At 41.6% G+C, this 16,017-nt stretch overlaps 1 protein-coding gene across 5 annotated transcripts in view; it reads right to left on the bottom strand.

The window, feature by feature from the left end:
- The window catches only part of RNF38 (ring finger protein 38), a 141,746-nt gene that overhangs the window by 69,289 nt on the left and 56,440 nt on the right, over positions 1-16,017 (bottom strand). For 4 of the 5 annotated variants that reach the window (XR_002729812.3, XM_023203176.2, XM_023203177.2 and 1 more), the window contains exon 2: positions 13,389-13,459. The exons of the other annotated variant lie outside the window; for it this stretch is intronic. Coding sequence is in view for 3 of the 4 variants with exons in the window: in XM_023203176.2 (XP_023058944.1) it covers positions 13,389-13,459 (71 nt within the window). In the remaining variant the exon portion in view is untranslated. The remainder of the gene's footprint in view (positions 1-13,388; positions 13,460-16,017) is intronic. 5 annotated transcript variants of the gene reach the window in all.

Below are 16,017 nucleotides of genomic sequence, written 5' to 3'. Positions count from 1 at the left end.
GACCAGCTCACTAAAACTGCCTACTGAAAACACAGTGGGCCACATAATCATACACCAAATAAATTCCAGGTAGATAAGAAAGGATAATGTAAAATTAATAAAACTTTTAGAAAATACGGGTAAATATCTGAATGGAGACAGATTTCCTAAACCTAAAGGCAATGAAACCCTACAAAAGAACATACCAATAGATTTGTTCCTCAAATTATTTTATTTATTCATTTTTTTTAAGACGGAGTCTCGCTCTGTCGCCCAGGCTGGAGTGCAATGGCATGATCTCGGCCATTGCAACCTCTGCCTCCTGGGTTCAAGCAATTCTCCTGCCTCAGCCTCTTGTGCAGCTGGGATTACAGGTGCCCACCACCACACCTGGCTAACTTTTGTACTATGAGAAGCCATGCCACTAGGGACAAAGGGAAAGCTATGAAACCTGCTGGCAGATCTACAACATGGAAATGGCTGGCAAGATCAACTTCATGATGCAAAAGAATAAGGCAGAACTGAGGCAGGAATGTTGAGGCCTGTGGTTAAGACATCCAGTATGAAAACACCCAAACAGTTTTTATCTCTCTTTTCTTTTAACAACCCTATTTTCTATTACTATTCTCTACAATAAATCAATCACGTTACCAAGAAGGCCTCCACATATAGAAACAATCCTATTAGTCAGCAGTGGACCCTCTCTTTTATTAAGTGAAGGAAGAAACTGAGTCTGAAATTAGTCTAGGAGTAGAATGGTGTTTCCCAGGGGATGGAGGAGGAGGCAATGAGGAGTTACTGTTTAATGGGTAGAGTTTCAGTTTAGGAAGATGAAAAAGTTCTGGAGATGGAGAGTGGTGGTGGCTGCACAAAAAGGTAAATGTACTGTATGTACTTAATGCTACTGAACTGTACACTTAAATGGTTAAGATGGTACATTTTATGTTATGTGTACTTTATTACAGTAAAAAAAAAAAGTAACTTATGTAATAGGTAAAAATACATGTAAAATCATGTCTAATAAGGGGTTAATATCCAGAATCTATAACTCCCAGAACTGAAGAGCAAAAAAAAAAAAAAAAAACAAAAACAAAAACAAAACAAAACCTGATTAAAAAATGGCAAAGGGAAGTATAAATCAAAACCACCATCTCACACTCACTAGAATAGTTACTATAAAATAAAAAATAAATAAATACATAAATACATAAAAACCAGAAAATAACAAGTGTTGGCGAGGATTTGGAGAAACTGGAATCTCTCTGCACTGTTGCTGCGAATATAAAATGGTACAGCTGCTATGAAAAACAGTATGGCAGTTCCTTACAAAATAAAAAACTGAATTACCATATGATCTAGCAATTCCACTCTGGGTATATACCAAAAAGAACTGAAAGCAGGGTCTTTGAAGAGATAATTGTCCACCCATGTTCATAGCAACATTATTCACAATAGCCAAAAGGTGGAAGCAACCCCAAGTATTTATCAATGGATGATAAACAAAAGCTGATGTATATTACAATGACATTTTTTTTTCTTGAGATGGTATCTTGCACCATCACCCAGGCTGGAGTGCAGTGGCGCAATCTTGGATCACTACAACCTCTGCCTCCCAGGTTCAAGTGATCCTCCTGCCTCAGCCTCCTAAGTAGCTGGGACTACAGGCACCTGCTAACTTTTCTATTTTTTTTAGTAGAGACAGGGTTTCACCATGTTGCCAGGCCGGTCTCAAACTCCTGACTTCAAGTGAACCACCACCTCGGCCTCCCAAAGTGCTGGGATTATAGGCATGAACCACCACGTTCAGCCTTACAAAAGAATATTATTCAGCCTTATAAAGAAACGAAATTGTGGCATATGCTACAACATGGATAAACCTTGAGGACCTGCTAACTGAAATAAGCCAGTTACAAAAAGACAAATAAGGTATGATTCTACTTGTATGAGGTGCATACAGCAGCTAAATTCAGACACAGAAAGTAGAAAGGTGGTCTTTTAAAAACATGTCATATTATGCCACTTCTTTGCATAAAACCCTCCAGTGGCTTCTCGAAAAAGCAGAATAAAATCTAGACCACTTTCTCTGGCTTACAAAGAACTACATGGGCTGGCCCATGCTCACCTCCCCAACCTCATCTCATATCATTCCCACTCCGCATCCACCGTGCTTGCAAATATCAGCCTTTTGTTTCCCTCATCTTTCTGGCTTTAGGGATTTTGCACTAGCTGTATTATTTCCCTGAAATGTTCTTTCCATGACCCTGATTTTCACCTGAATTGTTAGTTGAAGGCCATCTTCAGCACCTAATAGAGAGCAGCTAACTACCCAATTACTTGCACAACATAAATCTTGAAATGATCATGTGATATGGTTTGGATATTTGTCCCCTACAAATCTCATGTTGTATTGTAATCCCCAATGTTGGAGATGGGACTTCGTGGGAGGTATCTGAATCTTGCGGGTGGATCCCTAATGAATGGCTTAGCACCATCCGCTTGGTGAAGAGCGAGTTCTCGCTTTGGTACTCCATGAAAGATCTGGTTGTTTAGAAAAGCATGGCACTGGCTGGGTTCAGTGGCTCATGCCTGTAATCCCAGCACTTTGGGAGGCCAAGGTGGGTGAATCACCTGAAGTAAGGAGTTTGAGACCAGCCTGACCAACATGGTGAAACCCCATCTCTGTTAAAAATACAAAAATTAGGGTCAGGTGGGTGGCTCACACCTGTAATCTCAGCGCTTTGGGAGGCCAAGGCAGGTGGATCACCTGAGGTCGGGAGTTTGAGACCAGCCTGACCAACATGGTGAAACCCCATCTCTACTAAAAACATCAAATTAGCCGGGCATGGTGGCACATGCCTATAGTCCCAGCTATCAGGGAGACTGAGGCAGGAGAATCGCTTGAACCCAGGAGGCAGAGGTTGCAGTGAGCCAAGATCAAGCCATTGCACTCTAGCCTGGACAACAAGAGTGAAAGTCCATCTCAAAAAAAAAAAAGAAAGAAAGAAAAGCTGGGCATGGTGGCAGGTGCCTGTAATCCCAGCTATTACGCAGGCTGAGGCAGGAGACTCACTTGAACCTGGGGGACGAAGGTTGCAGTGAGCCGAGAACGTGCCACTGCACTCCAGCCTGGGCAACAGGGCAAGACTCCATCTCAATTTAAAAAAAAAAAAAAAAAAAAGCATGGCATCTTCCAACAACTCTCTCTTTCCCTCTTCCTGAGGCCTCACCAGAAACTGATGCAGCACCATGCTTTGTGTAAAGTCTGCAGAACTGCAAGCCAATTAAACTTTTCTTTATAAATTTCCCCACCTCAGGTATTTCTTTATAGCAACACAAGAACAGACTAACATAATCATGCTCAGTGAGAGAAGTCAGACACAAAAGGCTACATTTTGAGATCCTATTTTATGAAATGTACAGAATAGGCAAATTCACATACAGAAATATCAGTGGTTGCTGGGAGCAGGAGGCAAGAAATGTGAAGCATGGGATATGTTTGTTTGTTTGTGTCACCTATGATTTCTTTCCGCAGTGTTTTCTAGTTTTCCTTGTAGAGGTCTTTCAGCTCTTAGGTCTATTCCTAATTTTTGTTTTGCAGCTATTGTAAAAGCAGTTGAGTTCTTGATTTGATTCTCACTTGGTCACTGTTGGTGTATAGTTCAAGTCCCTTGTTTCTTTGTTGACTTTCTGTCTTGATGACCTGGCTAGTGCTATCAGTGGAGTACTGAAGTCCCCCACTATTATTGTGCCGCTCTTTATCTCATTTCACAGGTCTAGTAGCAATTGTTTTGTAAATTTGGGAGCTCCAGTGTTAAATGCAAATATATTTAGGATTATGATATTTTCCTGTTGGACTAATCCTTTTATCATGATATAATGTCCCTCCTTGTCTTTGTTAACTGTTGTTGCTTTAAAGTCTGTTTTGTCTGATATAAGCATAGCTACTCCTGTTCACTTTTCATGTCCATTTGCATGGAATATCTTTTTTCACTCCTTTACCTTAAGTTTATATGAGTCCTTATGTGTTAGGTGAGTCTCTTGAAGACAGAAGATACTTGGTGAATTCTTACCCATTCTGCCACTCTGTATTCTTTGCGGAGAATTTAGGCCATTTACGTTCAACATTAGTATTGAGATGTGATCTACTAATCTATTCATCATTTTCGCTGTTGCCTGAATATCTTGTTATTTTTTCTCCTTGTGTTATTGTTTTATAGGCCCTGTGAGATTTATGCTTTAAGGAGGTTCTATTTTGGTGTACTTTTAAGTTTTGTTTCAAGATTTAGAACTCCTGCCGGGCATGGTGGCTCGCCCCTGTAATCCCAGCACTTTGGGAGGCCGAGGTGGGTGGATCACCTGAGACTGGGAGTTCAAGACCAGCCTGACCAACATGGAGAAACCCTGTCTCTACTAAAAATACAAAAAATTAGCTGGGCATGGTGGCGCATGCCTGTAATCCCAGATACTTGGGAGGCTGAGGCAGGAGAATCACTAGAACCTAGGAGGTGGAGGTTGCGGCAAGCCGGGATTGCGCCATTGCACTCCAGCCTGGGCAACAAGAGCGAAACTCTGCCTCAAAAAAAAAAAAAGATTTAGAATTCCTTTTAGCAGTTCTTGTAGTGCTGGCTTGGTGGTGTCAAATTCTCTCAGCATTTGTTTGTCTGAATAAGACTTTACCTTTCCTTCATTTATGAAACTTAGTTTCACTGGATACAAAATTCGTGGCTGATAATTGTTTTGTTTAAGGAGGCTAAACGTAGGACCCCAATCCCTTCTATCTTGCAGGGTTTCTGCTGAAAAATGTGCTGTTAATCTGACAGGTTTTCCTTTATAGGTTATCTGATGCTTTTCCCTAATCATTCTTAAGGTTCTTTTCGTCATCTTTATTTTAGTTAGCCTGATGACTGTGTGCCTAGGTGATAATCTTTTTGCAATGAATTTCTCAGGAGTTATCTGAACTTCTCGTATTTGGATGTATAGATCTCTAGCAAGGCCAGAGAAGTTTTCCTCAATCGTTCCCTCAAGTAAGTTTTCCAAACTTTTAGATTTCCCTTCTTCCTCAGCAACACCAATTATTCTTAGGCTTGATCGTTTAACATAACCTCAAACTTCTTGGAGGTTTTATTCAGTTTATTCATTTTTGTCACACTGGGTTAATTAAAAAGGCCTATCTTTAACCTCTCAAGTTCTTTCTTCTACTTGTTCAATTCTGTTGAAATTTTCCAGTGTATTTTGCATTTCTCTAAGTGTGTCTTTCATTTCCTGAAGTTGTGATTGTATTTTATTGATTTTATTTATCTAGAGATTTTTTGGTCCATACCTTTTTTTTTTTTTTTTATGTCAGAGGAAATATCTGGGGGTAAATGGCTGTTGTTCAGATTCTTTTGTCCCATGGGGTGATCCCTTGACATGGTGCTCTCCTCCTTCCCCAAGGGATGAGGTTCCTGAGAGCCAGACTACAGTGATTGTTACTGCTCTTCTGCATCTAGCCATCTAGTGGAGCTACCGGGGTCCACATTGGTAATGGGGAGTGTCTCTAAAGAGTCCTGTAATGTTATCAGTATCCAGATCTCTCAGTTTTACCATTAGTATCTGCTCTGGTGGAGGTAGCAGGGGAATGAAGTGGACTCTGTGAGGGTCCTTGGTAGTTTTGTTTAGTGCAGGGACTGGTTTTCTCAAACGCTGGTTGTGCTGGCAATGAAGCTGTAACGTGGACAGACTCAGAACCTCTGGTTAGCTAAGATGTTACAGGCAGTGGAATTTGCTATTATTTTCTCCTTTCTTGGTGCAGAGTCGTTCTTTTATGAGTTGCTGTAATGGCTTCAGTTGGTTGGTCTCCAGCCAGAAGGTAGCGCTTTCAATACAACATCGACTGCCTGCTAGTTTGGGGGAATACAAGTTTGCCCTAAGGTCACCTGGGTAAGTATTCTGATTTCTCAGGTGATGGGCGGTGCCACAGAGCTCCCAAGATATTATGTGTTTTGTTTTAGGCTATCAGGGCGGATAAAGACCATCAGGTAAGCTACAGGTTAGGCATATCTGAGACTCTCCTTGGGCGGGGCTTGCTGTGACCACGTGGGCGGGTGGGGGGGTGTCATTCTTAGGCCAGTAAAATTGTGTTCCCTGGGGGATTATGGTTGACTCTGCTGCTTCAAACAGATCACCAGGGAGTTGGGGGGAAGCTGGCAGTGACAGGTCTCACCGAACTCCTGCACAACCAGCAAGGCCGGTCTCACTCCCATCATGGCCCAACAGCACCCTTATATCCAGGCAGCCTTAGAGCAAGGCTGAGATCTTGCCCCAGGCTACAAAAGCCTCTGCTGAGAAAGCAGGAAAGGATTTCAGGTCTCGCCCCTCCCTGCCTGCCCCAACTTCTGTGCCAGTATCTGCACTTTCGGGTTGCCCACTCCCAAATATTGCCCAGGAAAATTTGCACTCAGTCAAAATTATTACAAAGTTAGGTTGCAAAGTTTCTCTCCATGGTCCTTCCCCAATTCTAATGGCAGTCTTCCCCAAGGACCCCTGGTAAGATAAAAGTCAGATATGGCTTCCCTGGGGACTAGAAGTGTCTATAGGGCTCTTTCTTGCCGCTGCCTCGATTTTTTTTTTTTTTTTAGACAGAGTCACACTCTGTGGCCCAGGCTGGAGTGCAGTGGCATGATCTCAGCTTACTGAAGCCTCGGCCTCCTAGGTTAAGGCGATTCTCCTGCCTCGGTTCCCTAAGTAACTGGGATTACAGGCATGTGCCACATGCCCAGCTAATTTCTGTATTTTTAGTAGAGACAGGATTTCACCACACTAGCCAGGCTGGTCTCGAACTCCTGACCGCAGGTGATCCACCCACCTTGGCTTCCCAAAATGCTGGGATTACAGGTACGAGCCACTGCGCCTGGCCTTCCATCAACTTTTATATTTCATTTGGCTCTCTAAATTCATATTAGCCCTAGGTAAGGTTATATCCTTCTCCCATGATCTGGATTTTCAGGTTCCCCAGTGAGGATGTGTGTTTGGAGGCAGACTTTCCTTCCCCCAACCCACTTATTTTGAAAGGTCTGTGAATAATTTCGTCTTTACTGCTATGTTCCTGCGGTAGTTCTTGAAGCAAAAGTTCACGATATGAGTCTCCACACACTGTTTTGTCCATCTGAGTAGAAGCTGCAAGTTAATCCTGCCCTCTTTTGATTTAAAATTACACATCTTACTTGAATTCTAACAGTAGGTTAACGTTTATTTTTTATATTTGAACTATTTATCTAAAAATACCAATAATTCTATAGATTAACAATACTTTCATCACTTTTTTTGGTTTTGGAGACAGGCAGGAGTGCAGTGTCTCGGTTCAATACAACCTCCGCCTCTGGGTTCAAGAGATTCTCCTGCCTCAACCTTCCGAGTAGTTGGGATTACAGGCGTGTACCACCACACTCAGCTAATTTTCGCTAGAGACAGGGTTTTACCATATTGGCCAGGCTGGTCTTGAACTCCTGGCCTCCAGTGATCCGACTGCCTTGGCCTCCCAAACTGCTGGGATTACAAGCATGAGCCACCACACCCGGCCACTTCCAGCACTTTTTAAATGAAACACTGCTAAACTTTTACAAATCTAGTTCCTATCTTAAGCTAGAGAATCTCTCTCTATCAAGGTACAATCAAGAAACTTGATTTTACAAGGATGAAAAACAGTTCATACAAATATGGTAAGAAAAAAAAACTGTTAATACTGAAATTCCAATTGTTATTTCTCAGGAGAGAAACTGAATAGAGTGCTGTGTTTGTTTTTACAATCAATATGTAAATCTTTTTTTTTTTTTTTTTTTTTTGGAGATGGGGTCTCACTCCATCACCCAGGCTGGAGTGCATGCAGTGGCTTGATCTCCATGCAACCTCAAGTAATCCTCCCACCTCAGCCTCCTGACTAGCTAGGTATGTACCACTAGGTATGTACCACTAGGCTCAGCTAATTTTGTATTTTTTGTACACACAGGGTTTTGCTATGTTGCCCAGACTGGTCAGCTGGTCTCAAACTCTTGAGATTGAGTGATTCACTCACTTTGGCCTCCCAGAGTGCTGGGGTTACAGGCATGAGCCACTGCACCTGGCCAACAATCAATATGTAATTTTTAAAAATTAAAAAGAGGCCAGGCATGATGACTCATGCCTGTAATCCCAGCACTTTAGAAGACCCAAAGCAGGCGGATCATTTGAGGCCAGGAGTTGAAGAGCGGCCTGGCCAGCATGGTAAAACCCCGTCTCTACTAAAAAAAAAAATACAGGCAAGGTACAGTGGCTCATGCCTGTAATCCCAGCACTTTGGGAGGCCGAGGCGGGCAGATCACTTGAGGTCAGGAGTTCATGACCAGCCTGGCCAACCTGGTGAAACCATATCTATACTAAAAATACAAAAACTCGCCAGATGTGGTGGTGTGCACCTGTAATCCCAGCTACTCCGGAGGCTGAAGCTGGAGAACTGCTTGAACCCGGGAGGTGGAGGTTGCAGTGAGCCAAGATCACACCACTGCATTCCAGCCTGGGCAATGGAGCAAGACTCCATTTCAAAAATAAATAAATAAATACTAAAAAATAAAAAGATCAAGAAAAAGGAAGTACACAGTCACGGAAGAAAAACTGGTACTTCTTGAGCAAAAATCTGAAAATCTGAAATCTGAAATGCTAGAAAATCCAAAACTTTCTGAGTACAGATTTCACACTCAAAGGAAGTACTCAATGGAACATTTTGAAGTTTCAGATTTGGGATGCTCAACCAGTATATAACGCAAATATATGAAACCTGAAAAAAATAAAAAATCCCAAACACTTCTGGTCCCAAGCATTTTAGATAAGCAATATTGAACCTGTTAGAACATTTTCCATCTTCCCTGAAGATGGTATGCATGGGATTACCTATACACAAGCTAGATGGGTGCTTTTTTCCAAGACAAATGAACGAAGCCTACTATAAGGAATTCTTGTCAAGAAAGACTCCTGCTTAGAATCGCACATAAGCAGTTTAGGAAGGACTCTCCTATTTTCATTTCTCAAATGGCCATCCTCCTGGCAATGTATCAAGAACTCTGAAAATGTATATAATTGAGGATACAAGTTAATTTACCTAAACTGAGGGAATAGTCTTACCAAATTCTTCAATATTTTATCTCATTCTTGGGTCAGATCTAATCCCCCAGCTCAAGTTCGTTCTCACTGTGAAAATGTGACTATTTTCAAACTGACATTAGCTGAGTTAATTTCAGTATCTAAGTGAAACATGACTACAGGTGGTGCGCGCCTATATTCCCAGCTACTTAGGGAGGTTGAGGTGGGGGAATCCCTTGAACGTGGGGGCAGAAGTCGTGGTGAGCAGAAATTGCGCCACTGCACCCCAGCCTGGGCGACAAAGTGACACCCTGTCACAAACAAACAAACAAAAAACTCGCATAGAATTTTGAGCCTGACACAGGGTAGGGATGACTTGGAAGAGGATCCTGGAGTAACAAATAGTCATGAATCAGAATAAAGGCCTGGGGGCAAGAAAAAAGCTACAGGCAAAGACTGTTGCCAATGGTTCAGTTCCACTGTGACTCTCTGAGGCCTTCTCCACTTGCAGATATATTTCTCATAGCATGTCACAGTTGAATGGGTAAAGTTAAAATAAGAATAGGTTTCTTCAAACAGCAGAGTACAGACTCAAGCAAGGCAGCTTGGGATGGAATCCCAGTGTACTGCTATGTGATCTTGGGTAAATATTTAATCCTCACTGATAAAACTGGAATAAAGCAGTCCCTACTTCAAAAGGTGTTATGACTACCTGGTTAAGAGCAACCTTCTTCCAGTACTTCTATGCCCACTTCCCTGCTTTCTTATTCTTCACAACACAAGTAATTGGTTAACAGTATCTTTATTACCTTGCCCATTGCTCTATATGTAGTAGCTACTCAAATATAAACGTTTGCTACCTAGAAATTATGGAATATGGCCCTGTGAACGAATGTAAAAATAATGCTGGAGGGCTTGTGTAAATTGCTGTGCCCAATATAAATTAATGAGAATTTGTAACTCACAGTATTTAATTAACATCAGAGCTGCAATCAGTTTCTTCCAGCACTATAAACTATAAACATATACATAATCAGGAGAGAAACTTTAAGCTGGAGGACAACAGATCAAGCCAAAAAACTGGGGATTGGCCACCACCTCCAAGGCTGTAAAGAGGATGTCCAACAAATACACTGGCCCTCACACTCCTTGCATGAACTGTGGTTCCATCCCCAGTCATACACGGATTACTTAAAAGTGAGAAAACTTTTAAGAAAAATCAACTTTTCTTCTCCAATCTGAGAAACACACCATGCCTGAAAGGTAAGCAAAGACAAGCAAAGAAATCAACACGTTTTGACAATGTGCTCAGAATACCTAAGCAAATATTTTATATGACTTGCTTTTGATATAGAAGATCTGGTCTAGCCCTAGCACTGTGGGTTACCACTGAACAAGTAATTTCTCCCATGGTGGTCACAGCTCCCAAGTTTATTTTTTTAAAAGCAGGTTAGGGCTGGGCGTGGTGGCTCACTCCTATAATACTAGCACTTTGGGAGGCCAAGGCGGGCAGATCACCTGATGTTGGGAGTTTGAGACCAGCCTGACCAACATGGAGAAACCTCCTCTCTATTAAAAATACAAAATTAGCTGGGCGTGGTGGCAGATGCCTGTAATCCCAGTTACTTGGGAGTCTGAGGCTGGAGAATCGCTTGAACCCAGGAGGCGGAGGTTGCAGTGAGCCAAGTTCGCACCATTGCACTCCAGCCTGGGCAACAAGAGCGAAACTCTGCCTGAAAAATAAAATAAAAATAAAAAACAGGTTGGTGTAAACATGCTCTATGATCCCTTTAATTCTGAGTGAGACTATGTAAGGAAGTGGGGAAGGGAGAGAGAGTGAGGGTGCAGAGGCCAACAGGTTCATTTTAGTTTTTGCAAAACCAATACCCACGTGTCATAGAAAGATATCAGGGGGCTGTTGTAAATGTAGGGATCTGATTTTTAAATATGCTATCCACCCAGTCTCCTCCCCAGAATAACACCTGATGATCCTGTTGAAAGCTATAATCTGGCTGGGTACAGTAGCTCACGCCTGTAATCCAAACACTCTGGGAGGCCGAGTTGGGTGGATCACTTGGGGCCAAGAGTTCGAGACCAGCCTGGCCAACATGGTGAAACCGCATTTCCACTAAAAATACAAAAATTACCCAGGCGTGGTGATGAACACCTGTAGTCCCAGCTACTTGGGAGGCAGAGGCTCAACAATCACTTGAACCAGGAGGCAGACACTGCAGTGAGCTGAGATCTTTCCATTGCACTCCAGCCTGGCAACAGAGAGAGACTCTGTCTCAAAATAATAAACAAACAAACAAACACAAAAATAAAAAAAATTAGCTGGGCACAGTGGCACACGCCTGCAATGTCAGCTACTCAGGAGGCTGAGAATAGTTTGAATCCGGGAGACAGAGGTTGCAGTGAGCCAAGATTGTGCATTGCACTCCAGCCTGAGCAACGAAGGGAGACTCAGTCTCCCCACCACATCCCCCCCCCCAAAAAAAAAGAAAAAAAAAAGGCTGTAATCTGTAACTTTTCTTTATCCACTTCACTTACTATAAAATGCTAATACTAGAATCTTTATCTGTTTTGTATCTGGCTGTATTCCCTAAATGCCTAGACACAGAGCTACCAATCAATAAGTATTACTTGCTGACTGAATAAGTTGAATAAATGCTAAATACATAGTCAAGAGACCCTAATCCATTTTCTCCATTTCCATTTAGGAAACAATCAATATATACATAGTAGATAGGAAGGAGAGGCGTTTCAGACAGTTCTTTAATCTGCTGATCTCCTATTCCTTAATAATATTCCTTAAACTTCTTTTCCCTTTTTTCCCCCATATTTCCAGAAAAATCTCCTGTCTTAAAAGCACAAAATCAGCTATAGAAAGATTAATAAATTAGAAAACAAAAACAGTTTAAGGGGCGACAGGAAGTACCTGGCAAAGATAGACAAAAAGCTTATCTTTAGAATCTAAGGTCTGGAGACAACCCGGAGGGCAGTCTGGCTCCTATACTATAAATGAACAAATGGATAGTAGCATAACACACTTAGCAGAAGAAAAAAAATTTAACCCAAAAGCACCTTCATAATCATGATGCACAATCACTTGTAACATTAGTAACCTAAACTGATTTTGCTTTCTCCCTCTATCATCACTCTTAACTTCAAATGCTCATTTCTAAAATCTGTAGTATACAACATTTTCTGTAGCCAACTACATATTCTAGAAGTCTCTTTCAGTGCCTTGCCTTTGAAATAAGTTAAAAATGAAACTCATGCCTCTTGATTGGTACAATAATAAAGGAGACTCTGGAATGCTATGGCTACCACTCCCTGTAAAAAGAGTGAAATCAGTCTGAGCAAAGCTCACAAAGACAAAGAGACCAACAAACAGAACAAAGAAACCATGTGGAAAATCCCAATGATCAACCAACTTCTTGATCCAGCTCCAACACAATAGGAGAGGAGGATCTTGATCAAAACAGCAGAGAAAAAGACTGCTTAGATTGGTCTGCACTGGAAACTACCAAAGGAGTGACAGATTCCTGCATATAACACACAGGAAATGAGAGGGAAGCCACTGGAAACTGGTGATGAAAAAGACTAAATTTAAGTCCATCCAGATCGGCAACCAGATGTTCCCAACGCCCAGCCCACAGAAATATTTACTGCAAGGGCTGGGCCATCAAGGGTACTGATGAGTATGAAAAGTCCCTAGAGATCAGGTTTCTTTAGAGATAAAAAGAACAAAAGCAAAAAACACAATGAAACCACCACCAATAGTTTGGACATAATTTAAAATATACACATATCAGGCCCAAAGTAGACTTCTTGTGTATGAATCAGATCGATTCAACTGACAATCCCCAATATTTAAATTGGCCTTTGTAAACAGAGCCAAAAAAAATTTTTTGAAGGTAAAGTATAAGAAGAAAACATAATTCAATGCAATTAACGCCAAAAGTGGACCAAAAGGTAATGTCCAAGATATTTCCAACACGAGTTGCTGAGACAGCTATCAACCTTTGAAACACATGTTCATATATTAAGATAATCCATTCAGGCTGTGCCTAAGAGGAAGCACCATGATGGGGACAGAGGCATAGGTAGGAAAGTGGAGTGTTGATCAAAAGTCCAACCCACCTCAGGGTTTTCTGTATAATTTGACATACAAACCAGCAAGGCCCTCAGCATCTCAACAGTGTGTCCCCACAAATCACACTCTTCTTGCCCTAGGCCCAGAGTTATGCAAGAGAATCCAGCAATGTAAGGTTGGCATGCATTTTCACCATGGCAGACATCAACACGAACCTCACCTTGTCACTGTCATCATGACAAATGTGGTCGTGATGGATGGACTGGCACTGAAAAGAAGCACCAACACTACCTACAAGAAAAAGGGAGGAAAGGTTAAGATGCAGTAATTCCTTACATTTAAACTGCTTTACCAATTAAAAGTGCTTTTATATCCATGATCCCATCTAATAAAATACTCATAAGTAGACACTGTGGGGATTATTGTTCACACATTTTAACAGAGGAAAACAAACCAGAGAGGCTGACCCACACAAAGCAGCAGTCAGAGAGTAGCAGGTCTAAAAAGACAACTCCATTATTCAAACCGCTAACCCCCCCTCTTTCCACTAGACCGAGTGGTCTGCTCTCAAAGTAAGATTACCTACATAAACACAAGCTTTCAATAAGGCAAACTCTTATTTATGAGGAAAAATATTATATTCCTTTTCAGACTACACACTTCGAGAAAAAATTGGTCCTATAAATTCTAAACATATAAGATATCTAATATGCAATCACATAACACTTTAAATGTTTTTATTACTTTAAATGTACACATTTTTAATATATCCATTTGTTAACTTAAAAAACTACCTTCCAGTAACAACTGCTCTTTAATAATAGTTACCTTTCTAACCAATAAAAACACAAACTATTCAATAAGTGATTGAACAACAGATTACCCATTTTTAAAACTTTTGGTTTGTACTTCATACCATAAACAAAATGGTGAGTCAAATATCTATGTAATATAAAAAATGAGGGCAGTTTTAGACAAAAATGTTAAGTTTTTCAAATAATCTTGGAGGCCAGGCGCAGTGGCTCAGGCCTGTAATCTCAGCACTTTGGGAGGCCAGGGCGGGTGGATCACCTGAGGTTAGGAACTCAAGACCAAGCTGGCCAACATGGTGAAACCCTGTCTCTACTAAAAATACAAAAATTAGCCACACGTGGTGGCGCACCCCTGTAATCCCAGCTACTAGGGAGGCTGAGGCAGGAGAATCACTTAAACCCAAGAGATAAGAGGCTGCAGTGAGCCAAGATCGTGCCACTGCACTCCAGCCTGCATGAGTGAGACCCTGTTTCAAAAAAAGAAAATGAAAATAATCTTGGAGTTAGAAAAACCTTCTGAAAGAAGATACTAAACATGAAGTCATAAATAAAACGCGCACATGACTGTGGACCAAAGGTTAACAAAACCCCTCCTGAGTAGCTGGGATTACAGGCACACGCCACCACACCCAACTAATTTTTGTATTTTTAGTAGAGACCGGGTTTTGCCATGTTGGTCGGGCTGGTCTTGAACTCCTGACCTCGTGATCTGCCCACCTCGGCCTCCCAAAATGCTGGAATTACAGGCGTTAGCCACCATGCCCAGCCTCAGACAGTACATTTTAAGATATTATTAATGTTGGGAAGAAGTAACATGAGGCTAAAGACTGCAAGTGAGGATCACATACTTATTTACTATTACAGTAAGAGCTTACTGATACTTCTAGATATGTAGAGCAGAAAATTCTATTTCATAATCGGATTTGTTTTGTTTTGTTTTGTTTTAAACAACCTTAGTGAGACACAATTTACATACTATACAAATATCTATTATTTAAAGTATACAATTAAATTTTTTTCAGAATATTCACAAAGTTGTACAACCATCATCACAATTTTAGGACATTTTCACCACCCCAAAAAGAAACCTCAAGACCATTTATCTCTTCCCTGAGCCACTGACAACCACTACTCCAACTTCTGCGTATTTGCCTATTCTGGACATTTCACATAAACAGAATCATAAAACTAATGTGGTCTTTGTAATCAGGTTCATTCACCTACCATAATGTTTGCAAGGTTCATCCACATTGAACCACATACCAATTCATTCCTTTCTATGGCTAAATAATATTCCAGTATATGGATATACCACATTTGTTTCACTTTGGGAATATTATGACTAATGCTGTTTTGGCATCCATTTGTAAGTTTTTTTTTTTTTTTTTTTTTTGAGATGGAGTCTCGCTGTCGCCCAGGCTGGAGTGCAGTGGCCGGATCTCAGCTCACTGCAAGCTCCGCCTCCCGGGTTCACACCATTCTCCTGCCTCAGCCTTCCGAGTAGCTGGGACTACACGCACCCGCCACCTCGCCCAGCTAGTTTTTTGCATTTTTTAGTAGAGACGGGGTTTCACCGTGTTAGCCAGGATGGTCTTGATCTCCTGACCTCGTGATCTGCCCGTCTCAACCTCCCAAAGTGTTGGGATTACAGGCTTGAGCCACCGGCGCCTGGCCTTTTCCTTGTTTCTTTTCCTGTATTTCCTGCCAAATTAGGAGACAGAGATACATGAAAAGGTCAAGAGTATGTGTGCTGTAGAGAATCTCAAGAGGAATCCACTCCATCTCAAAGTGGGGCTCAAGTTTCCTACCCCCAATTCTTCGGAATGCTGAATTTTATGGATCAAATTATTTAAAAGAATTTTTTTTTGAGACAGAGTCTCACTCTGTTGCCCAGACTGGAGTGTAGTGACATGATCTTGGCTCACTGCAACCTCTGCCTCCCAGGTTCAAGTGATTGTCCTGCCTCAGCCTCCCGAGTAGCTGGGATTACAGTAGGCATCTGCTACCTCGCCCGGCTTTTCTTTTTTTGAGACGGAG

Source organism: Piliocolobus tephrosceles, chromosome 14 (genome assembly GCF_002776525.5).
Source record: "Piliocolobus tephrosceles isolate RC106 chromosome 14, ASM277652v3, whole genome shotgun sequence".
NCBI lineage: Eukaryota > Metazoa > Chordata > Mammalia > Primates > Cercopithecidae > Piliocolobus > Piliocolobus tephrosceles.
Note: the sequence above shows the minus strand (reverse complement) of the source record. Positions and strands in the feature narration are given on the sequence as shown.